Here is a 26,676-nt window from a genome sequence, read left to right on the forward strand (position 1 = left end):
AAGATGATGGTAGAATAAAAAATAGTTATTTTTTCTTTGTATTTTCTTCTACCAGATCTATTGTTTTATGTACTCCTACATTCAATTCACATTTCCACAAACGTCAAAGTCTTTCCTTTCAAATGGTACCATGAATATGCATATCCTTGCTTCAGGGTCTGAGCTACAGGCAGTTAGATTTGGGTATGTAATTTTAGGCGCAAATTGAAAAAAAGGGGTCATATGCAAACAGGGTTTCACAGATCTCTGTATCTGAGGACAGAAAACATAAAAGGAAGCAGGCTGCATTATACTCAAATTGAATAGTATTGAATATTAAATCAAATCAAATTTGTCACATGCTTACAAGTCCATATTATGGCAAGAACAACTCAAATAAGCAAAGAGAAACGACTGTCCATCATTACTTTAACCTGTCTAGGACTGGAACCCCGTTGCGCTAGAGGAACCCCTCGCAAATTGCAGGGCGTCAAATTCAATCAACAGAAATCTCATAATTCAAATTTCTCAAACATTCAAGTATTAGACACCATTTTAAAGATAACATTCTCCTTAATCCAACCACAGAAGTTGACAGATCGGCAGTACCGACTTCAGACGAGTCCTGTGACTCTAGTGGGGATTGTAGAGCAAAACGGAGAACACCATCGTGTGAGTCTCATCCTTCCATAGCGGGGTAAAGGCCAAACCGTTCGGATGCTACAGACATTTCCGTGAGAAGACCGATTTTCGCAATGTCTCATGGTCTGACAAACACTGCTGTAGCTCTGCCACTTTTCACCTCAGATGCAGAAGGCCGACATCAGCGGATGTGGTGGATTAAGACGCAGCCCATGCAAAGATACAGTATCTCTAGCTTAAACAGACATATTTTTATGGGGATTTTTTATTATGCTAACTATTTTCAGTGGGGCGCGGACATCAACTCTAGGGGGTTTTAACACGGTTTAACACTGTTAATCATATTAATTAGTGGTTTGAGTGGATTATCCCTTTAATATCGATAGTAGCCTAGCCTAGTAGCCTCGTGTGTTGCACAGCTCACGAGACAGCTGTAACACTACTAGCAATACATTTAACATCTTGATTCAATGATTTTATTTTAGTCACATTGTTAGTTTATAGCATCATTATCTGTAGAAGTAGGTTCCCACTGGGCACAGATATCAATTCAACGTCTATTCCACATTGATTCAATGTAATTTAATTGAAATGACCTGGAAACAAAGTTGATTCAACCAGTGTGTGCCCAGTGGGTTTAGGCTTTACGTTTTATCCATGTTTTTACTTATGTGTCATACATTTTACATAATTAGTCCCTCTGTCAGTCCATCTGTTTATTCTAGTAAAAAGGATTCCAGTAATTTGCTATTGTATTGTATGCTAGTATAACAATGTAAACGTGTTACATGAATAATCAGGCATTCTCTTGATTGTATGTTCTTCATATAACTTCAACACAATTATATTTCATTGTCATGTGCTTCCACTAACTTCTCTTCTTCTTTGGATTATAATGGTGGTGTACAGACCAATATTAGGTGCATTACCGCCACCTACCGGGCTGGGTTTCCCTGGAGACTATGGAGATGTTCTAAATTCTGTTCTCTAGTCTACATGAGTGGAGGAAATAAATGTGTGCTGAGTGTATTTCAGTTTGTTCTGGACGGGCTTTGAGTAAACTGGGGAGGTTGAAGTTTATTCCCATGGATGTGATTTACTTCTGAGTGTCTGCCTTTGATGTTAGTATGCATGACAGTGAAGGAGGACATCATCTGTGGTTTCTGCAGCTGGACAGTTGGGACATGAACCTGTGTTGTGTTTTCCTAGAGAATGATGGACTTTGGGTGGATGAAACGTTAATACCTTCCTTTTTCCCCATTCTGTCCATTCCTTTTGCCATGTGTGGGGTTTTTCAGCTAGCAACCAGACAGATCACAACACTGGACTCTGAACTTCCCTTCCCATTTGTTGTCTTAATGCATTCTCTATGTTTCTCTATGTATACTCTTACACTAATTATATGATTGCTTCATTCTTGTCACATGTTACCTTCTACTATTTATTAATCTGCTTGCATATTGGAATAAATGATGTCTTACAAACTGTCTAAATCATCGAGTTAAACTATACTGAGTATACAAAATATTAAGAACACCTGCTCTTTCCATGACAGACTGACCAGATGAATCCATGTAAAAGCTATAATCCCCTGTTGAATTCATATCCCCTGTTGAATCCACTTTAATCAGTGTAGATGAAGGGGAGGAGGCAGGTTAAAGATTGTTAAGCCTTGAGACAATCGAGATATGAATTGTGTACGGGTGCCAGAGGGTGAATAGGCAAGAAAAACAGGGTATGGTAGTAGGTGCCAGGCGCACCGGTTGGTGTCAAGAACTGCAACACTGCTGGGTTTTTCATGCTCAATTTCCTGTGTGTATCAAAAATGCCGCTCCCCCCCTCCCCGAGGACATCCAGCCAACTTGACACAAATGTGGGAAGCATTGGAGTCAACATGGGCCAGCATCCCTGTGTAACACTTTTGACACCTTGTGGAGTCCATGCCCCGACAAATTGAGGCTATTCTTAGGGCACAACTAAATATTAGGAAGATGATCCTAATGTTTGGTATACTCCGTGTCTATCTTCTTCCAGTAGAGTCAGGTAGGAGCTCCAAAGGGATATGTAGGGAGGGCCATCATTTTTTATGTATTTTTAATCACGGGAACTATCATGTGTTATGCTGCAACTGCTACTGCCGTGGTAATCACCCTGCAACTCTTACTGCCAAGGTGAATGCTCATGTTAATTCATGATTTAGCTCATGTCCCTGTATCATTTGCACATTATTGGCATGATGCTTGTATGGCTGGCAGAGCACACGTTGAGATTGTCGTGCTATATATCCTAATGCTTTGTTGTTTCTTTATTGCCTCATCAATGCCTGGCCTGAGCCTCCCAAAACACTTTGGATGTCTGGGCACTTGCTTGTAGTGTGCTTTATTCTATTGTTGTAAACATGTGTTTGCACACAAACCCTGTAGCTCACTCTTAGTTTTACAGTCATCCATAGCTGTCATGCACATAAAACATCTAGGTTAGGCAATATCTTAGGTGTCCTATATTTAAGGATAGTAGTAAGCCTAGTTACGCGTGCATATCATTCATGCTTGTACATTGTGTGTATGCAAAGTGTCTTATACCCTTATACCGCTCACTCTGCTATAGTCATTTTATAATGCTGTGGGTCATGAGCTTTCTGCACAGTAGCTGAGCGTAGCTCATATCTGACACTATCATGTTGGCAAAATGCTTTGGTCCGCTATGTGCACCGTTCAGCAGGAGAGCAGCATGATATCTTGTGCTAATTGGATGGTGTCTGTCGCTGGCTGACATTATTACTGGGTCGCTTCTAATCAGAGTTGTCTAGAATAAGCTCTCTCAAACAGAACGTTTCATTAAAGATGATAAAACACTTGATTGCCAACTGCTGATCACCATATGGTGTTTAACAAGCCATCAGCATGCTAGGTAATGCTAGTATCAACAGCCATCCAACACAGCTGGAAGCTATAGCTAGCCTTGTTTGGTCATTGCACCACAATATAGTGTCAGCTTCCCCACTAAGGTCCAGGGTGAGAACTTGAAATTTGAGGAAAATGGTTTTGGGTTAAGGTTAGGGTTAGGGCTAGCAGCTGTAATGTGAATATGCTATACGTAGCCACCATTGGTTGCTGTTTTGGGGTTTTGTTAGTATATTGTATGTAGTTTTATGCTTTTTGATGATAATGTATGTTATGGCTGAGCTGTGCTGCTGTGAACCAGTCTGATGTCTGCTCTTCTCTCTGTATAATGTGTTCTGTTTATATAACCAGGTATGCTTTTCTATTCCACATCTGTCTGGCAAATGCAACCTTCCTTATCAATGGCCCGATGGCAGGCTTTCAGTTCATCTTGTCTCAGGACTCTTCGGTTTGTCGTCTGCTCAGGAATCCACCTGACTACCTATTCTTCATGGCCTACAGAGCAGCGACCAACTTGCATATCAAAGAGAGTCTCCTCTCTCAGTAGTACAAGTTGTAGTTTCACGCTAAAGCAATGGTGTACAATAGAGCCCTTAGTATCACAATACTCAATGCTAAAATTATACATATTATCTAAAGTCAGAATAACCACTAGGTTTTTTAAACAATGTGTTGATAACTGGTAGAACAACTAAAATAACAAATATAATATATTCTATTCTACAGTATATTACATTTATTTAACAAAATAAAACACTATATTTAATTACAGAAGAACATCCTAACCCTTCCTTGTGCAAAATCATATCTGACACATCCGATCATACAAAATAATTGTACAATTGCATCTTAACTATTTTAAAATGTGGGGTTAATTTGCTCATCTATGGCCAAAATATTGGGTCAAATGACATTCATTAGACATAGGATTCATTATTCATGACAGCTTAATCATTTGATGTATTAACTGAATAGTTTAGTTCCAAAACTTAAAGAACACTCTGAAGCTCCTTTTTTGAAGCTTCTATATTACAATGGTCTACACACCATATAAATACAATTGGTTTTTAGACAGCATACTACGATTCCCATTTCAACACCCAGGGTGCAATCCTCTGTCCGGGGCTGCTAGGTGTCTAGTGGTTACTGCTAGCAAGTACAGCCTTGACAAATGCGAAGTGGTCTAAATATATGACTTTTGGTTTGTAATCGCACTATAATTATAATGCTCACTCGCAAAATGTATTAGAATTTAGTTGCTAGTAGAATAACGTACAATGCAAATGTCATGGGTGAAATACTTTTTTTTATGTTGTTTTGGAACTAAACCTCCCTTGCATAATGTAACACCTTTTTCTTACTTGTATTCCCATAGTTCACTTCGTTAGAAGAAGCCATGCTGTCGGCATTTTCTCTATCCTCTCGCTTGCTTCTCAAAAGTGGCTTGCGCTGTGTCAGCTGCATGCACAAGTAGCCTGGCTGGCTTACTACTGCCCCATTGAAGATTTAGAATGACACACTCGATCCTATCAATCCATATATGACGTGAGACACATTTGACAGAAGTACCGAAAGTAACAAAAATTCTAGTACCTAACCTTTTTTTCGTGTTCTAGTATCGAAAAAGTACTGACGTTTCAGTTTACCATGTGGTGATTTACGGCACAGCATTAGATGAGTAGCTTATTTTTAATTTACCAAGATGGCAAGTTCATCTTGCCTCAGCGAGGTCACTGGGCAGTGAGTAACATGAGAAATAAGCCTACTCTTGGTTTTCTGAGAAGCTGTCTCAGTATGGCGTGCCTTAACAAATTTCATATTACAGTGAGCTCCAAAAGTATTGGGACACTGACACACATTGTGTTGTTTTTGCTCTGTAGTAAAGCACTTTGGATTTGAAAATATATAATTGCTATGAGGGTAAAGTGCAGAATGTCAGCTTTAATTTGAGGGTAATTTCATAAACTGTTTGGAAATTCCATCACTTTTTGTAGTGGACCAAAAGTATTGGGACAAATTCACTTCTATGTGTATTAAAGTAGTGCAAAGTGAAGTATTTGGTCCTATATTCATAGCATGCAATGACTACATCAACCATTTGTCTCTTTTCGTTTGTGAGTTATTTTACATGAATATTACAAAATTTTTATACCCAAGTGAAACAGGAAGCCATGGAAGGCCACAATATAGTTCCTTAAAATTAGATTAACTTTTGCTTTCAAGTAGAATGTTAATGCAGATTTAATTTAGTTTGATTTTATTTATAAGGATCTTTTGGGGTGGAAATAATTTTGACACCTATCTTTTAAAGAAAACAAATACAAATATTATTTAAAAAATGTTTGCATAAAATATATCAATGGTGCCAGTAAATTTGAATGTGACTATCAATGACGGTACCAAAGATGGTGTATATCTCAGACGAACAACTTTACCATATACATTTTTTTCAAGGTTCCTGTCTGTGCAAGTGGGCGTTCCCTTTCTCGCATGAGCTCACGGTTCCTCCATAATATCTGGCATGCTCACGTGAGAGAACAGCTGACTCTAGTCTACTTATTGTTCCCTCCCCACTCGCCCCACCTGCCCTGAGCAGAAATATTTGCCAGTGAGATGTCTCGCTATGCGGCAATAAGTAGACCAGAGTGGTCCCGCCCAGATCAGAAAAAATTGGAAAGACAGATGTCCTCCTTTCTCTTCCGTCTCTGACTGTATATCAAATAGACACACACACACACTCACTTCGGACGAGGAGGTTGACGTTCCTCTTGGCCGGGTTCCCCACGTTGTTGACCGCTGTGCAGTTGTAGAAGCCTGAGTCAGCGGGCGTGACCGAGCGCAGTGTCAGAGTCCCATTCCTTACCAACGAGTTTCTCGGCAATGGGTTGGGGTAGCGCGACCAGGTGACAGTGGGCTTAGGGAATCCGGCGGTCACCTCACACGACAGGGTTACGTCTTTCCCGGGGTCCACCACCAAGGTCTCGTTGACCGACAGCCGTAGAGCAGGGGGAGCTGAGGGGAGAGGAGGATGAGAAGAGTGGAAAAGGTGTGAGTTTGTCATTTTTTAAATAACATTGTTGTTAGGATGTTGGCTAGTTGACCGACAGCCAGAGAGCAGGGGAACTCAGGAGAAGAGGGGGAGAGGAGAAGGTGTTAGTGTGTACATTGCCAGTAGCTAGTTCTTGTTCCGTTTTGACTTCTCACACATGCGAGTGGACACACTGATAGTGATACCACTCATATTCACGCACGCACGCACACACATACACAGACAGATCTGCCTTCCAGGCAAGTTCTACTCTAAACCCAGAGCTGTGTAGACATTAGCTGTAGCTTATATCTTTAGCTCTGTGTCAATCTTTAGCCACATTCATTAACGACTCCATTACAACTACCTCTCCAGGAGTACCCAAACAACTAGACACGCTTTTAGATGGCTTCGGGCTAAATCAATATCATTTTTCAGAAGGTAAGATTGTAGCAGTGGGCTCACTTCACAATTTGACTGTGTGGACAACTAAATAGCAGCCTGTCGATGTGCCCTTGAGCAAGGCACTTAACCCTAATTGCTCCTGTACTGTAAGTTGCTCTGGATAAGAGTGTACGCTAAATGACTAAAATGCAAATGTGTGGTATCTGAAAGGGCTTCGAAGATACAGTTGACTCATTGGATCTATCTGTATTGATTTGGAAAGCAAGCTCTATTAAATGACACCTCTGCCTCTTATTTATATTGATCTAGAGACAGACGGAAAGAATGTGCACATCTCATTTAGTCACTTTAACAGGCATTCATTTAGAATAGATTTGTGTCCTCTTGGTCTCTTTATTGTTATACTCTCCTTAGAGCATTAGTCGGGAATACTTTAAATTAGGTTGCTCCTAAACCTTTGTAGTACAACTAGTAACATAATTGTATTAACATTTGTAGTACTTTAGTAGCAGCAACCTCTTAAGGATCACACCTTCTTTTTCAATTTTTGCCTAAAATGACATATCCAAATCTAACTGCCTGTAGCTCAGGACCTGAAGAAAGGATATGCATATATAACACATTAGATCTGGTAAAAGATTATACATTCGTAAGAAAAAAAATGTTTCCATCATCTTTGAAATGAGGGGTCCCGCAGAGGCTAATTGCAAATGAATTGCATGCTAAGACAAGTTTCACGGCAGACATTGTGGCAGCCATGCCAAGTGACAAGCTACCAAAACTAGCACAAAGTCAAGTTTTCTTGTTTCATAGATGTCCTTTAAAAAAAAGAGTAGAATGACCTGAAATACAGCATGGCGAGAACATCGAAGAAGGCAAAAAACTCCAGAACACCAGACAGAGATCGATAGCAGCTCAACACATTGGAAATACAGAGGGCAAAGCTGGGAAGAGTGGAACAAAATACTGTAGAGCAGACAAAGGAGGAAAAAACTGGTAAGTCCAAAGGGACATTAATCATCAAAGTTGTCGTTTTGACAGAACACACACAGACCTAGCCGTCGGACTTAAGGTGGAAAGAATGGCTGTGGACGGCTTTTCAGTCAGGCCATGGAGTCACACATCCCTAGTGGGCAGAACTTGTGTGCTGTGGAGTATAGTAGTGCATACAGAAAGTGTGTTAATACTTGATGGTATGCCAAGGGCCTCCCGGGTGGCGCAGTGGTTAAAGGCGCTGTACTGCAGCGTCAGCTGTGCCACCAGAGACTCTGAGTTCGCGCCCAGGCTCTGTCGTACACGGCCCTCGACCGGGAGGTCCGTGGATGCGACGCACAATTGGCATAGCGTCGTCCGGGCTAGGGAGGGCTTGGCCGGTAGGGATATCCTTGTCTCATCGCGCACCAGCGACTCCCGTGGCTAACCAAGGTTGCCAGGTGTTTCCTCCAACACATTGGTGTGGCTGGCTTCCGGTTGGATGTGTGCTGTGTTAAGAAGCAGTGCGGCTTGGTTGGGTTGTGTATCGGAGGACACATGACTTTCAACCTTAGTCTCTCCCGAGCCCGTACGGGAGTTGTAGCGATGAGATTGAGATACTAACAATTGGATACTACGAAATTGGGGAGAAAAATGGGGTAAAAAATAAATAAAATACTTGTTGGTATGAATAAAATGTAGGACATATTATGGAGGTTATGAATGATACTGCAATACGGTCCTGACTTGTTTCATGAAGGCGTTATGAATGCCCTATGCATACCAGCATGAAGAAAAGTATTACAGATATATTTTGTGTATGGAGGGGGAACATTGTGTATGTTCACATTTGCCATGCTTCCAGGAATAACAATAACAACAAGGTTAACCACAATAATGGTGTCAGAGACAATCAGTAAGGCTATCAAAGTTGAGTATTGAGAAATTCTATGGAGATGTCAGTATGTTGCAGGAGTTTTGGAGCCAGTATCAGACTGCTATTCACAAAATGATTCACTGTGCAATAAAGAGAAGTTTGCCTACCGGGAAACGTATCTCACTGGACCAGCTGCAAAGGCAGTAGCAGGACTGATGTTAACAGGCAGTAACTATGATGATGCAATCGCTCTGCTCAAGAGCAGCAAACCTTTTACAATTCACAAAAAATACAAAAGGTTGGTAGGTTTTAGATACCAGCCAAACTTTGGGAGAGTGCAATAGCTTTTATTTGATCAAGTTTTTAAATGAGCAACTTTATGTGTCCACTTTTTGGATATAAGACTATTCTTCTATACACATTCATGTTTAATCTGCAGACTCCAGTCAAACGTAGTGCACTATATAGGGAATAGGGTGCTATTTGGCACGCCAACAGTCTTACTGTGTTGTAACTTTAATGAGTTACAGAGTTAATTGTTTACCATTAATTCATTGAGCTGTACCTAAAGACATTTTATTTTACAATTATTTACAAATGTAAGAGTAATTGTATTAGAATTCATGCGAAGGAGATTGAGAGTGTACAGATTTCTGTTGTATTTGATTACGCTATTGAATGCAAGTACCAGAATGCCTTATGACAGGAAGTAAAAAAACGTGAACGAGCCCAGTGACAAGTTATATTCCCTGGCTTCCGAACCAACTGTCTTTTATTGTTTTGTAGAATCTAAAGTGGTAAAATGTAACGTGAACAAGTATTATTACTAAAAAGAAGCTTTCATCTCACAACCAACGTCCCGTCCTGAGTCATCACTTTGAAGATAGTTATTCTACATTTTTGGTGCCGAAACCCGGGAGTATGAGCTGCGACGAAGATCAGAGGGATGAATTGGCTGAAAAGTCTGAGGAGGAACGTCGGCATGAAGCAGAAAGAATGCAGCGAAAGCGGGGTACCATCCGAGGTGCCACAACACAGACTTTTTAATAAAATTGACGTGGAAATAACCCAGTCAAGTCCGGATACCGATCACTTGAGTACATTGTTGGAATTGCTGTTAGCTAAGGAGGACAGCTTGTTTGAGAAAATGAGAAGAAAAAAGTCCTAAAAAAAGAGGACCTCAACCCATTACCAGCACAGGTGAGTGATGCTAATTCAGACAGATCTCAGAGACAATCAGTAAGGCTACCAAAGTTGATTATTGAGAAATTCTATGGAGATGTCAGTGTGTGGCAAGAGTTTTAGAGCCAGTATCAGACTGCTATTCACAAAATGATTCACTGTGCAATAAAGAGAAGTTTACCTGCCGGGAAACAGATCTCACTGGACCAGCTGCAAAGGCAGTAGCAGGACTGATGTTAACAGGCAGTAACTATGATGATGCAATCGCTCTGCTCAAGAGCAGATTTGGAAGGAAATATCTTGTGATTAGTGCTCACATGTCAAAGCTGCTGAATCTCACTCCCGTGAAGATATCCTCTGACCTAAGTGCCTTGAGGCAGCTATATGATGAATGTGAAATTCAGGTTAGGAGCTTGGAATCGCTGGGTGTAGTGTCAGAAACCTATGGAAGTCTACTATGCCCAATCTTACTGCAGATGATTCCAGAGGACATAGCTCTTGACTATATTCGTCAGAGGGGAGTAGATGATGAATGGAAAATGTCTGAGATCATCAGTTTCCTACAGAAGGAGGTTCAGAGCAGGGAGCGAGCACTACAAATGACAAGATCATGAAACCAACAGAAAGAGAGCAAACCATGGAACAAGTCATGCTCCTCCGATGAAATGAAAACAGAAAGACCCAACATGCCATCTGCTGCAGCACAACACAGTCTATTCTGTGACAGTGCAGACCACAAATCAGAAAACTGCCCTGACCACAATATTTCTGCACGCAAAGAGAAATGAAAGAAAATGGAAAGATGCTTTGTATGTTTAGGACAGAAACACATAGCAAAATTATGTAAAGTCAAAGACATGTCATGTGCAACATGTGGAAGCAGACATCAAAGTGCTGTGTGTACCGGTAAGAGGAGTGTGATGCGAGATCCTACTGTTTCTGCAGATGATGATGTTTCCTCAGTTATTCCCCATTCAGTGAAGATGAAACCAGATTAACAGAACACTGTGTTGCTATAAACGACAAAGGCATGGGTAAGGAGGCCCATCGGGCAGAAGGATAGCTCGTTGCTTTTTAGATGGAGGCAGTCAGAAGTTTCATACATGAACACCTTCTGAAGGGCCTGAAGCTACCAGTAATCAGACAAGAGGCACTCACTCTTCACACGTTTGGCTCCTCTGCTCCAGCAACGTCCCAACGCAACACAGTGAAAGTCATCTTGGAGAATGTCTGGGACAAACAGCAGAGAATTGAAATAGAGGCAATTGAAACCTCACAAGTGTGCACAGCTGTGATGAAGGTTCCTAGTGAGCAGATTCAACATTAGCTCTATAGAAAGGGACTGCAGATCGCAAACTTTCCGGGAGATGACAATGATGTTGAACTTTCTGTCCTGAAAGGAGCAGACTACTACCGGCAGATAGTATCAGGCCGAGTGGAGCGACTGACAGAGATACTGGTGGCTTTAGAGAGCACCTTTGAATGGTTGTTGCAGGAACCAGTGTCCATGTCAAGTGTCGCTGAGGCAACATGCATGTTCACCTGACATGATGAAGACACACTAGTCTCCAAACAACTGCATGCATTCTGGGAGCTTGAGTCTCTGGGTATCACAAGTGAGAAAACACAAAACAAAGAGGAAAATTAGGCTCTACAGAGGTTCAAGAGAACAACCACCTTCAAAGATGGATGATACCATGCAGAGTTGCCATGGAAACGAGAAATGCCAGAAAACTGCAGAATTGCTAAGAAATTATTTGAAGGACTGAAGAAAAGACTGAAGAAGGATGCGATGTTGTACAGCAGATACAATGAAGTAATAGAAGACTACTTACAACAGGATATGGGAGAGGACATGCCCAAGGACAACGCATCAAGCACAGACAACATTAAATACTACTTACCTCACCATGCAGTACTCAGAGAAGACAATGTGACGACAACACTGAGAGTGGTTTTTTATGCCTCGTCCTTTGAAGATGGCTGTCCATCACTACTCACAGAACCAAACCCGAATCCGGATCTGCTCAGCGTTCAGACTACATGAGATCGCATTCATGGCAGACATCAAGAAGACTTTCCTAGAGATATCCCTAGCAGAGTGAGACTGAGACGCTGTGAGATTCCTGTGGCTCACAGGCCCAACAAGGCGAGAAAATAAAAAGGAACTGTGTGTGCCGAGGATGAACAGAGTGGTATTTGGAGCTTCCCCAAGTACATTCTTGCTTGCAGCTACAATCAGAAAGCACCTGAAACAATATAAAACAGAACAACCAGAAGTTGTAGAAACATTGAGAGAGTCACTCTATGTAGATGACTTCATTGCAAGTTCACGCAATGTTGAAGAGGCTGACCTTGTGACAACTGCAAAGTGAATGCTGTCGACTGCAGGCACGGACCAGTGGATGACCAATTCTCCTGAACTGAAACCAAATGGGAGGAGATTATGACAACTGACCACCCGTTGGTGCTAGAAATACAAGGGGTAGTGCTGACAGTAATAGGTTTAGTGTGGAGACTGGGAACAGATGACTTTGTGTTACTGACCATTCTAAAGAAAGGAAAAACACAAAGTGAAGTGTTTTGCTGTCGTCTGCACTCATCTTCAACCCTCTTGGCTTCCTGACCCCCTTCACAATCAAGATCAAGTACATGTTCCAGGAAATGTGGGAGTCAGAGGAGACTGATGATAACAAGGTTCCAGAAGAGGTGAATACAGAACAAAAGCCCAGTTGCCAGGTCACTGTACCGCTCGCAGCAAACAGCACAGACATCACTGGACCCGTGTTGGAGCTTGAAAGGTACAGAAAACTGAAAAAAGTGCCTGGAGTGACCGCCTGGATAGAGAGATTCATAGCCAATGCTGGGAAATACTCATCAGGTCAGTGAAAACATGCCTGAGAAAGGTTCTTGGGAGAGCTTCACTCAACTCTGATGAGATTTAAGCAAAGTTCTGACAGAGGTTGATGCTATCCTAAATTCTAGGCCTCTGACCTTTGTGCACAATGAAGTGGATGAACCACAACCCCTGACACCAGCACACTTCCTGGTGGGTAAAAGACTAACCTCTTTGCCGCCCAAGCCATTTCCAGCTGACACTCAGTACCCAACGCTAAACAAGGAGGAAATGACACCCAGATGGAAGTACAGGCAGAGAGTTGTGACCAGCTTCTGGAACAGCTGGCAAAGAGTCTACTTACTGAATCTATAGTCAGCACACCGCTGTGACACACCACAGCCCACCCCACTGAAAGTGGGTGATGTTGCACTCATCAGATAAGATAACACACCCAGACTAACCTGGAAACTAGGAAAGATTGAGGAACTGTTTCCAGGCTGAGATGGCCTAGTTAGGTCATGTTCAGTTTGTACTGCCTTGGACTTGTTGAGAAGGCCTATTCAGTTGATATACTGCTTAGAGATTTAGATGAACACAGCGGTTCATTGGGGGGAGGATGTTGTAACTTTAATGGGTTACAGAGTTAATGTTTACAGTTAATCCATTGAGCTGTATCTATTTACATATGTAAGAGTGATGGAAATTGAGAGAACTATGTACATATTTATGTTGTATTGTTTAGTATTGGATTACGCTATTGTCAGTTAGTACCAGAATGCCTTGCTATAGGAAGTTAACTGGCACATTCTTTGTTTTTTATGTACAAGTGACAAGTGATTACCCTGGCTTTCGCTAGCAACTTTCTTTAATTGTTTTGTAGAATCTGAAGTGGTAAAATATAACGTGAACAAGTATTATTGCTAAAAAATAAGCTTTCATCTAACAACCGACATTGAGTCATTACTTTGAAGATAGTTAGTTATTCTGTCACGTGTGCTCCCTCTCCGGCCTCTATGTCACCAAGCTGCTTGTTATGGGGCACACCTGTCACCATCATTAAGCGCAACTGGCCGTCATCAGACTCACCTGGACTCCATCACTTCCCTGATTACCTTCCCTATATACGTCACTCCCTTTAGTTCCTTCCCCAGGGGTTATTGTTTCTGTTTCTGGTCTGTGCGCTGTTAATGTTTCTTGTTTTGTTTTATGTTGTGTTTATTTATTAAAACACTCACTGCCTGAACTTGCTTCCTGACTCTATTCTATATACCGAGATGAAAGTGCACATTTTACTTAATAGAATAGAGCTGCTTGGTCAGATTCAAACTACAAACTAAGTCCAAACCCCCACTTACTGGACTAACAAACACATATTACCTGGATAGTCACAATTTTTTATTTAGATTCACTGGCATGTTCAGGGTGCAATGTTATAGAACATTCAGATAGAAATGCATTGTCTAGAACATATATGACTTAGAATTTCGCATCATGTCAGCTCTTTTCATTACATTTCGCTCTGAGACGTTATGCATAAGTATTCATTTAGAACCACTGGTCTATTCAGAAGGGTGCAACATTACAAAACATTCAGATATAAACGCATTGTACAAATGCTGTATGACAATAATGCCAAATTGGACAGCATGACAGTTTTATTCATTACATTTCTTTTCTGCAACACTCAGAACATTTCCTCACCGAATATATCCCCCTCTTTGCTAATACTCGTCATGAATCTACCCAATGGAGTGCTGGGTCAAAGGTCAATGGTGAGAGCTGACTCCCACTCTAATCCAAGGACAGGTGAGAGAGTGAGATGGAGGATATGCATCCATCCGCACAGTAATAACCTCACTCCCCACTCCAATCCAATATGCTTACCCCTTTCTATGGGAAGCGGTGGGGAACACAGTGGGGGGCTAAAGCTTTTCTCTTAGCCCCTGAATTCTCAGAGTAAAGGGATAATCTCATATCGAGACCCTGCAAAAAATAGGAACCTATTTATTAGAGAGACCTCATATCCCTTAGTCTATAATCTTCCTCTCTTCACCAGATTTCCATCGCAGTAATGAAAAGAGCATGTGGGGAGGCTGGCAGCTGGGGAGGAAAACACACATGAGACAGACACGGACACACAGATGCGCATACACACACGTGCACACACAGACACATCGGAACTGACACACACACAGACACACATTCACAAAACACAGATCCAACATCTTGCTATACCTCTTCAACTAACTCATTGTTAATTATTTTAGGAGGAGCAACAGATTTTCATAGTTATTCATGCATGTATGTCAAGGTTTGAGTTAAATTGTTTCACATATTAATATGATACGTTTATAGCCATGTATTTCCAAGTTATACACCAAATCATGACTTTCTTTATTATGTAACTAGAAATAATATTGGAAACTGAAGCCATATTGGTCCTCAATAAAAACTCTTAGAGCCCAGAAGAGAACCTTCTCTTGCTTGAAGAAAAAATAAAAACACTTTGAAACATCCATTTAATAGAATTGTGCAAGGGGCACCATTTCCCTGATCTTATGAGCTCTTGAACATCAGTCTATGGCTGTGTCCCAAATGGCACTCTATTCCATATCTAGTGCACTTATTTTGACCAGAGCCACATGGTCACTGTTCAAAAGTAGTGCACTAGATAGGGAATTGGGTGCCATTTGGGATGCACACACTATGTGCCAGGTCCACTAGAGCGAAGGTCCAATATAATTATTTAATGAACACAATACTTCACGAGTGTTATTAAAAGTGTCCTGATGCCACCTTTCTTAAGACTGATATCCCTCATAGGGGAAGTCCCCCAATCCGTCAAAACTACACTTACTACAGATTTGGTCTCAACAATGCGCCACCTCTCACACTGCAGGCCTTAATGCTCAAACCAGTTTTGTTTTTCAAATCCGCTTTCGACTACTGACTGTCCAAACAGCATGTTACAAGTGACCAAATGGGATTTGTGTAAATTCAGACTGTAGTAATTTGCTAATATGGCTACACTAGTTGCCATTGTAATAGTGGGTGTTTGCGCAGTGCCGTAAACCACAGATTACCCATGTTATTGACCAGATAATCATGTGGCCTATTTAACAATGAAAATAATTGTCTTCAAAAAGGTATTTAAAAAATGGAAGGCAGTCGGGAGGAGGCAAGATCAGTTGGGACCATTCTAGCCAAAGCGAGGGCAGATATTCATGTGAACAACCTGCGCAACGCCGATATAAAGTGGTTTTTGCTGGGATGTTACGTGTCCTACTTATACCAGTACACTAGTAACAACCTAAGCATCACACACTTCTATTCAATCAAATAAGCCTCACTTAGCAAATAAGCCATTCAATTTTTTGGGGGACCAAAATTGACACTCTCATTGATCTCCATACAAAAACTTCTCCCTTGGTGAGCAAAAAAAAAAAGCCATCTGCTGGAGAAAACATATTTTGGGCCCAATTATCAAATCAAATCAAATCAAATCAAATTTTATTTGTCACATACACATGGTTAGCAGATGTTAATGCGAGTGTAGCGAAATGCTTGTGCTTCTAGTTCCGACAATGCAGTAATAACAAGTAATCTAACTAACAATTCCAAACTACTGTCTTGTACACAGTGTAAGGGGATAAAGAATATGTACATAAGGATATATGAATGAGTGATGGTACAGAGCAGCATAGGCAAGATACAGTAGATGGTATCGGGTACAGTATGTACAAATGAGATGAGTATGTAAACAAAGTGGCATAGTATAGTATAAAGTGGCTAGTGATACATGTATTACATAAGGATACCGTCGATGATATAGAGTACAGTATATACGTATGCGTATGAGATGAATAATGTAGGGTAAGTAACATTTATATAAGGTAGCATTGTTTAAAGTGGCTAGTGATATATTTACATCATTTCCCATCAATTCCCATTATTAAAGTGGCTGGAGTTGAGTCAGTGTCAGTGTGTTGGCAGCAGCCACTCAGTGTTAGTGGTGGCTGTTTAACAGTCTGATGGCCTTGAGATAGAAGCTGTTTTTCAGTCTCTCGGTCCCAGCTTTGATGCACCTGTACTGACCTCGCCTTCTGGATGATAGCGGGGTGAACAGGCAGTGGCTCGGGTGGTTGATGTCCTTGATGATCTTTATGGCCTTCCTGTGACATCGGGTGGTGTAGGTGTCCTGGAGGGCAGGTAGTTTGCCCCCGGTGATGCGTTGTGCAGACCTCACTACCCTCTGGAGAGCCTTACGGTTGAGGGCGGTGCAGTTGCCATACCAGGCGGTGATACAGCCCGCCAGGATGCTCTCGATTGTGCATCTGTAGAAGTTTGTGAGTGCTTTTGGTGACAAGCCGAATTTCTTCAGCCTCCTGAGGTTGAAGAGGCGCTGCTGCGCCTTCTTCACGATGCTGTCTGTGTGAGTGGACCAATTCAGTTTGTCTGTGATGTGTATGCCGAGGAACTTAAAACTTGCTACCCTCTCCACTACTGTTCCATCGATGTGGATAGGGGGGTGTTCCCTCTGCTGTTTCCTGAAGTCCACAATCATCTCCTTAGTTTTGTTGACGTTGAGTGTGAGGTTGTTTTCCTGACACCACACTCCGAGGGCCCTCACCTCCTCCCTGTAGGCCGTCTCATCGTTGTTGGTAATCAAGCCTACCACTGTTGTGTCGTCCGCAAACTTGATGATTGAGTTGGAGGCGTGCGTGGCCACGCAGTCGTGGGTGAACAGGGAGTACAGGAGAGGGCTCAGAACGCAACCTTGTGGGGCCCCAGTGTTGAGGATCAGCGGGGAGGAGATGTTGTTGCCTACCCTCACCACCTGGGGGCGGCCCGTCAGGAAGTCCAGTACCCAGTTGCACAGGGCGGGGTCGAGACCCAGGGTCTCGAGCTTGATGACGAGCTTGGAGGGTACTATGGTGTTGAATGCCGAGCTGTAGTCGATGAACAGCATTCTCACATAGGTATTCCTCTTGTCCAGATGGGTTAGGGCAGTGTGCAGTGTGGTTGAGATTGCATCGTCTGTGGACCTATTTGGGCGGTAAGCAAATTGGAGTGGGTCTAGGGTGTCAGGTAGGGTGGAGGTGATATGGTCCTTGACTAGTCTCTCAAAGCACTTCATGATGACGGATGTGAGTGCTACGGGGCGGTAGTCATTTAGCTCAGTTACCTTAGCTTTCTTGGGAACAGGAACAATGGTGGCCCTCTTGAAGCATGTGGGAACAGCAGACTGGTATAGGGATTGATTGAATATGTCCGTAAACACACCGGCCAGCTGGTCTGCGCATGCTCTGAGGGCGCGGCTGGGGATGCCATCTGGGCCTGCAGCCTTGCGAGGGTTAACACGTTTAAATGTCTTACTCACCTCGGCTGCAGTGAAGGAGAGACCGCATGTTTTCGTTGCAGGCCGTGTCAGTGGCACTGTATTGTCCTCAAAGCGGGCAAAAAAGTTATTTAGTCTGCCTGGGAGCAAGACATCCTGGTCCGTGACTGGGCTGGGTTTCTTCCTGTAGTCCGTGATTGACTGTAGACCCTGCCACATGCCTCTTGTGTCTGAGCCGTTGAATTGAGATTCTACTTTGTCTCTGTACTGGCGCTTAGCTTGTTTGATAGCCTTGCGGAGGGAATAGCTGCACTGTTTGTATTCGGTCATGTTACCAGACACCTTGCCCTGATTAAAAGCAGTGGTTCGCGCTTTCAGTTTCACACGAATGCTGCCATCAATCCACGGTTTCTGGTTAGGGAATGTTTTAATCGTTGCTATGGGAACGACATCTTCAACGCACGTTCTAATGAACTCGCACACCGAATCAGCGTATTCGTCAATGTTGTTATCTGACGCAATACGAAACATCTCCCAGTCCACGTGATGGAAGCAGTCTTGGAGTGTGGAGTCAGCTTGGTCGGACCAGCGTTGGACAGACCTCAGCGTGGGAGCCTCTTGTTTTAGTTTCTGTCTGTAGGCAGGGATCAACAAAATGGAGTCGTGGTCAGCTTTTCCGAAAGGGGGGCGGGGCAGGGCCTTATATGCGTCGCGGAAGTTAGAGTAACAATGGTCCAAGGTCTTTCCTCCCCTGGTTGCGCAATCGATATGCTGATAAAATTTGGGGAGTCTTGTTTTCAGATTAGCCTTGTTAAAATCCCCAGCTACAATGAATGCAGCCTCCGGATAAATTGTTTCCAGTTTGCAGAGAGTTAAATAAAGTTCGTTCAGAGCCATCGATGTGTCTGCTTGGGGGGGGATATATACGGCTGTGATTATGATCGAAGAGAATTCTCTTGGTAGATAATGCGGTCTACATTTGATTGTGAGGAATTCTAAATCAGGTGAACAGAAGGATTTGAGTTCCTGTATGTTTCTTTCATCGCACCATGTCACGTTAGTCATAAGGCATACGCCCCCGCCCCTCTTTTTACCAGAAAGATGTTTTTTCCTGTCTGCGCGATGCGTGGAGAAACCTGTTGGCTGCACCGCTTCGGATTGCGTCTCTCCAGTAAGCCACGTTTCCGTGAAGCAAAGAACGTTACAGTCTCTGATGTCCCTCTGGAATGCTACCCTTGCTCGGATTTCATCAACCTTGTTGTCAAGAGACTGGACATTGGCAAGAAGAATGCTAGGGAGTGGTGCGCGCTGTGCCCGTCTCCGGAGTCTGACCAGTAGACCGCCTCGTTTCCCTCTCTTTCGGAGTCGTTTTTTTGGGTCGCTGCATAGGATCCACTCCTTTGTCCTGTTTGTAAGGCAGAACACAGGATCCGCGTCGCGAAAAACATATTCTTGGTCGTACTGATGGTGAGTTGATGCTGATCTTATATTCAGTAGTTCTTCTCGACTGTATGTAATGAAACCTAAGATGACCTGGGGTACTAATGTAAGAAATAACACGTAAAAAAACAAAAAACTGCATAGTTTCCTAGGAACGCGAAGCGAGGCGGCCATCTCTGTCGGCGCCGGAGTTATCCCTCTTGCGTTGCCTCTTCCTCTCTGCGTAAACTGATTGGTGGTGGTGCTTGTGTTTCCTCTCATTTAGAAGTTGTTGTGGAGCAAGCATTACCAGTGGTGTAAAGTACTTTAGTAAAATTACTTTAAACAACTACTTAAGTACTGCTTGCTATTTAATATCTGTCCTTTACTATTTATTTAACAACTTTTACTTTTACTTCATTACATTCCTAAAGAAAATAATGACCTTTTTACTCCATACAGTTTACCTGACAGACAAAAGTACTTATTTGGAATGCTTATCAGGACAGGAAAATGGTCAAATTCATGCACTTATTGTGTGCTCCCTCTCAGGCCTCTAGGTCACCAGGGTGCTCGTTATGGCACACACCTGTCACCATCGTTGCGCGTCATCAGACTTGTATTACGTTGCGTTTTTTTATTAAAACACTCACTTTCTAAACTTGCTTACCGATTCTCAGCGCACATGTTACACTTATCAAGACAACACATGGTCATCCCTTCTGCCTCTGATCAAACGGAATCCCTAAACACAAATGCATCTTTTGTAAATTATGTCTGCGTGTTGGAGTGTGCCCCTGACTATCCATACATTTTAAAAACAAGAAAATATTGCCGCCTGCTTTGCTTAATAGAAGGAATTTGATTTATACTTTTACTTTTGATACTTAAGTATATGTTAGTAATTACATTTACTTTAGAGCTGGTCACGTGTGCACCTCAGCCACGCTCAAGGTATTAAACGATATCATAACCGCCATCGACCTGGCCAAGGCTTTCGACTCTGTCAATCCCCGTATTCCTATCGGCAGACTCAATAGCCTTGGTTTCTCAAATGACTGCCTCGCCTGGTTCACCAACTACATCGCAGACAGAGTTCAGTGTGTCAAATTGGAGGGCCTGTTGTCCGGACTTCTGGCAGTCTCTATGGGGGTACCACAGCATTAAAAACTATTTTCTCTGTATATATCAATTGTCGCTCTTGCTGCGGGGATTCCCTGATCCACCTCTACGCAGACGACACCATTCTGTAAACATATTGGCCCTTATTTGGACACTGTGTTAACTTACCTCCAAACGAGATTCAATGCTATACAACACTCCTTCCTTGGCCTCCAACTGCTCTTAAACGCTAGTAAAACCAAATGCATGCTTTTCAGCCGTTCGCTGCCCGTTCGCCCGCCCGACTAGCATCACTACCCTGGACAGTTCTGACTTAGAATATGTGGACAACAACAAATACCTAGGTGTCTGGCTAGACTGTAAACTCTCCTTCCAGACTCATATTAAACATCTCCAATCCAATTCAAATCTAGAATCGTCTTTCTATTTCGCAACAAAGTCTCCTTCACTCACGCCGCCAAACTTAGCATAGTAAAACTGACTATCCTTCCGATCCTCGACTTTGGCGATGTCATCTACAAAATAGCTTCCAATACTCTACTCTGCAAACTGGATGCAGTCTATCACAGTGCCATCCGTTTTGTTACCAAAGCCCCGACATATTCGTCGCCAGACCCACTGTCTCCAGGTCACCTAGTCTATGCTAGGTAAAGCTTATCTCAGCTCACTGGTCACGATAACAACACCCACCCGTAGCACGCGCTCCAGCAGGTATATCTCACTGGTCACCCCCAATCCCCAACCGATGATATGGTGTTGCCTCCGCCTCCCACTACAACTCCAGAAATATTGGATATTTAGAACCAAATCCTTTTAGACTTTTACTTGAGTAGTATTTTACTGGGTGGCTTACTTTTACTTTCTATTAAGGTATTTATACTTTTACTCAAGTATGACAATTGGGTACTTTTCCACCACTGAACACAAGAACTCTTAACTATGAAGTCACCTTATAGAGTACATCTTGACAGGGGAAAGCCTTTTGTAATCACACCGAAAATAGCTGAATACAGCAACAGCTCAAAAGTGATTAATGCACACACAGACACGACAACAACCTCAATAACGCAATGTATCATAAGAAGTGAATCAATGCTGGCTGTCTCAATTAGCAAATACTTAAATAAATTGTGCTGTTTGTGCGGTGAAGATTCATGTTTTTTATTTTTTTTATTTAGTCTTGATAGCGTTGCGCCTCTTCCTCAATGCCACCTGAAGAGAATTGGTATACAAATGGCACCCTATTCCCTATATAGTGCAGTACTTTCGAGAAGGGCCCGTAGGGGGAGTTCAGGTGCCATTTTGGACACAGGCTTTGTCTCACTGTTTGGCTTTGAGCTGGCGGATGTCATACAGTGTATGTAGCCTATGCATGTACAGACTGCCTTCAACATGGCCAGCAGTAACTACGAGTATCTGGTCATGCCATTTGGCCTTACCAACACGCATGATGTGTTCCAGACTCTGGTTAATGTTGTTCTTTGACATGATGAACCGGTTCGTCTTCGTCTACCTCGATGACATCCTCATCTTTTCCCGATCCACCCAAGAACACGTGCTCCACGTCCAACAGGTTCTCCAATTTCTCCTGGAGAACCAGCTTAACGTAAAAGCAGAAGAAGTGCGAATTCCATCGCTCCACCATCCCCCTTCTGGGTCACATCATCGCTGCAGGGAGTGTACAGATGGATTCCGGGAAGGTGATGGTGGTGGTGGATTTCCCACGGCCTACGTCCAGTGTGGAGATGCAACCTTTCCTGGGATTCACCAACTTTTATCACCACTTTGTCCAGGGCTACAGCACCCTGGCTTCTTCCCTGTCTGCACTCACCTCTTCCAAGGTTCTGTTCAAGTGGTCCCCAGCTGCTGACCGGGCATTCCGGGATCTCAAACACTGTTTCACCACAGCTCCGATCTTAGTTCATCCTGAACCATCCCGCAAGTTTGTGGAGGAGGCCCGATGCTTTGAATGTCGGAGTGGAGGCTGTCCTGTTCCAGCGATCTGCCCTAGACCTCAAGTTACATCCATGTGCCTTCTCCCACTGCCTCAACGCTACGGAGAGGAATGATGATGTGGAGAATTGTGAGCTTCTCCTGGTGAAGATGGCGTTGGAGGAGTGGAGGCACTGGCTTCATTCCTGTGTACCGACCACAAGACCCTGGAATATCTCAGCACCGCTAAGCGCATCATATCCAGTTGAAACAGGCTGTTCCCCCAGTTCAACTTCTCCCTCTCATACCGGCCGGGATCCAAGAATGTCAAGCCAGATGTGCTGTCATGCCGCTATAGCCCCATGGCTACATGAACCTGAGACCATCCTTCCCACCTCGTGCCTGGAGACGGCACTTAGCTGTGGAATAGGGAAGCAGGTTCGTGAGGCGCATTGTTCTCAACCGAACCCCGGTGGGGGCCATGATAACCGGTTGTTTGTTCCTCACCATGTTTGTTCCTCTGCACCTGAGTGGGCCCACTCCAGGCTTGCCTGCCACCTAGGTTCCCTTCGGACCCTGGCCTTTGTGCGACAACGCTATTGGTGGCCTACCATGGTTCCTGGCGTCTCCTCGTTCGTCGCGGCATGCACGATCTGTGCACAGAATAAGACTCCTCGGCAAGCTCCAGCTGGTCTCCTTCAACCTCTGCCTGTCCCTCACCGTCCCTGGTCTCACATATCCCTGGAATTTGTTACGGTTCTCCCCCCTGTCTGATGAAAACACTGTCATCCTGACCGTAGTGGATCGGTTTTCCAAATCCGCCCACTTCATTTCTCTTCCTAAGCTACCCTCTGCCAAAGAGACAGCCCAGCTCATGGTGCAGCACGTCTTCCGAATCCATGGACTGCCAGTGGACATGGTCTCCGACCAGGGTCCTCAGTTCTGGTCTAGGTCCTGGAAGCCATTCTGAAGATTCATTGGGTTGACGGCTAGCCTGTTCTCCGGGTTCCACCCCCAGTTCAATGGCCAGTCGGCGCAAGCGAATCAAGACCTGTAGACGACTCTGCGCTGCCTTGCCTCCGCCAACCCCACAACCTGCAGCCAGCAAATAGTGTGGGTCGAATACGCCCGCAAAACCCTTCCATGCTCTGCCACAGGTCTATCGCCCTTTGAGTGTTCCCTGGGATATCAGCCCCAGCTCTTGACTGAGCAAGAGAAAAAGATTGACATTCCTTCGGCCCAGATGTTTGTCCGCCGCTGTCATCATACCTGGAAGAGAGCCCGTCGGCCCTTCTCAAGACCACCTCCAGGTATCGGCAACAAGCGGATCGCCACTGGACCCCGGCTCCCCGGTATCATCTCAGGCAGAAGGTATGGCTGTCCACCTGGGATCTGCCCCTACGGGTGGAATCCCACAAACTCTCCCCCGGTTTATTGGCAATTTCCCCATCTCCAAGATCATTAGCCCCTCTGCTGCCCCGTGCCCTCCGTAAACATCCCAATGTCCAGAATGAAACCCGTCTCACAGCCCTTTGTCTCCTGTTTCCAGGAAACCTACCAGCGTTTTTCCCCTTAGTCCTGTCTGTTCCTGTTTTCTAGTTTTTTCCAGTTTGGACCTTTTTGCCTGCCCTGACCCTGCCTGCACCTTGCCACACCACACTGGATTATTGACCCCTGCCTGCTCTGACCCTGAGACTGCCTGCCGTTCTGGACCTTCTGAACCCTATCTGGATTACAGACCTCTGAAAGCCCTTGACCTGTCGTTTGCCTGCCCCTGTACTAGTTATACACTTTTGTTTCTTCGACACTGTCTGCATCTGGGTTTTAACTGAAATGTGATAAATAAAGTGTAGGGGAGGTGTGGGAAAGAGCCAATATACCACGGCTAAGGGCTGTTCTTATGTAAGACGAAGCGAGGATACAGCTCTTAGCCGTGGTATATTGGCAATATACCATCAACCCCAGAGGTGCCATATTGCTAATTTAAACTGGTTACACATAATTAGAAGCGTAAAAATAAATGTTTTGTCATACCTGTGGTATATGTTCTGATATGCCACTGCTTTCAGCCAATCAGCATTCAGGGCTCAAACCACCCAGTTTATAATAGGAGATACACTATATCTCCCTCTGCCTTGTGATTTACAATCTTCTCTCCATCTCTTTTATGTGTGTGTGAAGACCCTTCATTCACTTAGACTGTGTACCAAATGGCACCATTTATTCACTACTTTTGACCAGCCCAGTTATTAAATCTGGCCAGGATCTTTCAGAGTCATAGAGCAGAAAGCAATGAGGAAGAGATGTTTCGTTTTTAAAAGTGTCACATTGTTCTGTTGAGAATATCACTATACTGTATATCAAATACTGTATCTTGTATGCCAATGATCAAAAGAAACAATAACTTTTTATTTACTTGACGCAGAGGACAAACCCACACCCACACCATTATCTCTGGGTCCTGAGAACTCTATCTACTGTGTTCATCTTATAGTGTCTCTGTCGTGAGTATTCTCCGTCCACTCATATCGTCATGGCAACTGGGACTGGGAACGTTGTGACACCATCTATCGTCTAGGGAACCAGTCGGTAATTAGGGGCCCAGTCAATTATTAATCGGGGGAGCGGCGAAGGGTGGAGGGGAGATTAACGCGGTTAAATGGCGCATTTAGATGGCTTCTTAACTAGCCGTTTATTAGCCTAGTTCTAACACAGTACCATAAAGCCTGAGAGGAATAGGCAGTGATTGGTGGACCGAGAGTCTGAAGGGAGGAGAGAGACAGTCTTAACTGAATGTTGTTCAGGTGTCTTAAGAGCAGATCTATGTCTGAATTTTAAAAGGTGAGTGTTGAAATACTCACTTAAAACATATACATTGTTAGAATAAAGGTTCTCTCTAGAACCTAAAATTGTTCTTTGGCTGTCCCCTTGGGATAACCCTTTGAAGAAACCTTTTTGGTTGAAGGTACAGATGTTGAATCTTCATTTGACTACTCTTTTGTAGCTGAGAATTTTCCTGCAGCGCAGGACACACAAACTTGTAGTGTATTAGAAGTTTTAAAAGACTTTTGAAGTTTGTAATTTCCACGTTAAAATGTTATTTGCCCTAATGAAAAATGTATCAACCCTATTAATTAATCCGCATAATATTTCACATTTCCTGTTGCTGCAGAATAATTTTCCTGCTATAGCAAACTGGCTCAAATTAAGCTCCTATATCTGTAGAACCCTTTCCACAGAGGGTTCATAATTGGTAACAGCAGAAGAATCCTTTTGGAACCTTTTTCTGTGTATACACACACACACAATGGACATGTGTGACATGCACACAGTACGACATCCTGCTGTGCACTGTTTTGTTCTGCAGGAGTGTGTGTAACTGTATAAGAAGAGAAAACGAATCCTAAGCGCACACAAACACAAACCTATTAAGACTCCTATGGCATTCATAGTTTTCAGCCGAAGGCCGATTCAGGCAGATTCTAGGATGCCCTTATTGGGTCCTTCCAGTTGGGGCAGGAGGAACCACGCCCCAGAATCCAGGGTTTAGCTTTATGCCTGTTGTTTTATGGGGGGAAAGAGGATTTGGCATTGTCACTTAACGGAACAAGTCAGCCCTAATCCCAAGCGAGGATTATGATATAAAAATCTATCAATCCTCTTGTCCTCCGTTTCTGAATCACCAGCGCTTTCCTGACCTACATGGAAAAATCTCATCTAACAGCAATTGATGACACAAGGACAGAGCATTGTGAACCTGGGGAACCTGCCGTGCATCGGGAGACAACAAAGCCCTGGTCTTAGCTATGCCGCTAATGCAGAGTACAGGTACACACAAACAGCAGCGGCACACACACACACTCACACACACACACACACACACACACACACACACACACAAACAAGGCATACAGGCACCTAAAGGTGGACACACACACACAAAGAGACCACAAAAATAACAACTCGTCAAGTAAACCCTGAAATACATCCATGTACAGTTTTCCAAACAAAGTACTCCCCACAAACAGAAACATCTGA

The 26,676-nt window shown here is 43.5% G+C and overlaps 1 protein-coding gene across 1 annotated transcript in view; it reads right to left on the reverse strand.

The window, feature by feature from the left end:
• Positions 1-26,676, reverse strand: part of LOC139384764 (MAM domain-containing glycosylphosphatidylinositol anchor protein 1-like) — a 369,693-nt gene that overhangs the window by 113,681 nt on the left and 229,336 nt on the right. The window contains exon 7 of the mRNA XM_071129638.1: positions 6,267-6,536. Coding sequence (XP_070985739.1) covers positions 6,267-6,536 — 270 coding nt within the window. The remainder of the gene's footprint in view (positions 1-6,266; positions 6,537-26,676) is intronic.

This window comes from Oncorhynchus clarkii, chromosome 26 (genome assembly GCF_045791955.1).
Source record: "Oncorhynchus clarkii lewisi isolate Uvic-CL-2024 chromosome 26, UVic_Ocla_1.0, whole genome shotgun sequence".
NCBI lineage: Eukaryota > Metazoa > Chordata > Actinopteri > Salmoniformes > Salmonidae > Oncorhynchus > Oncorhynchus clarkii.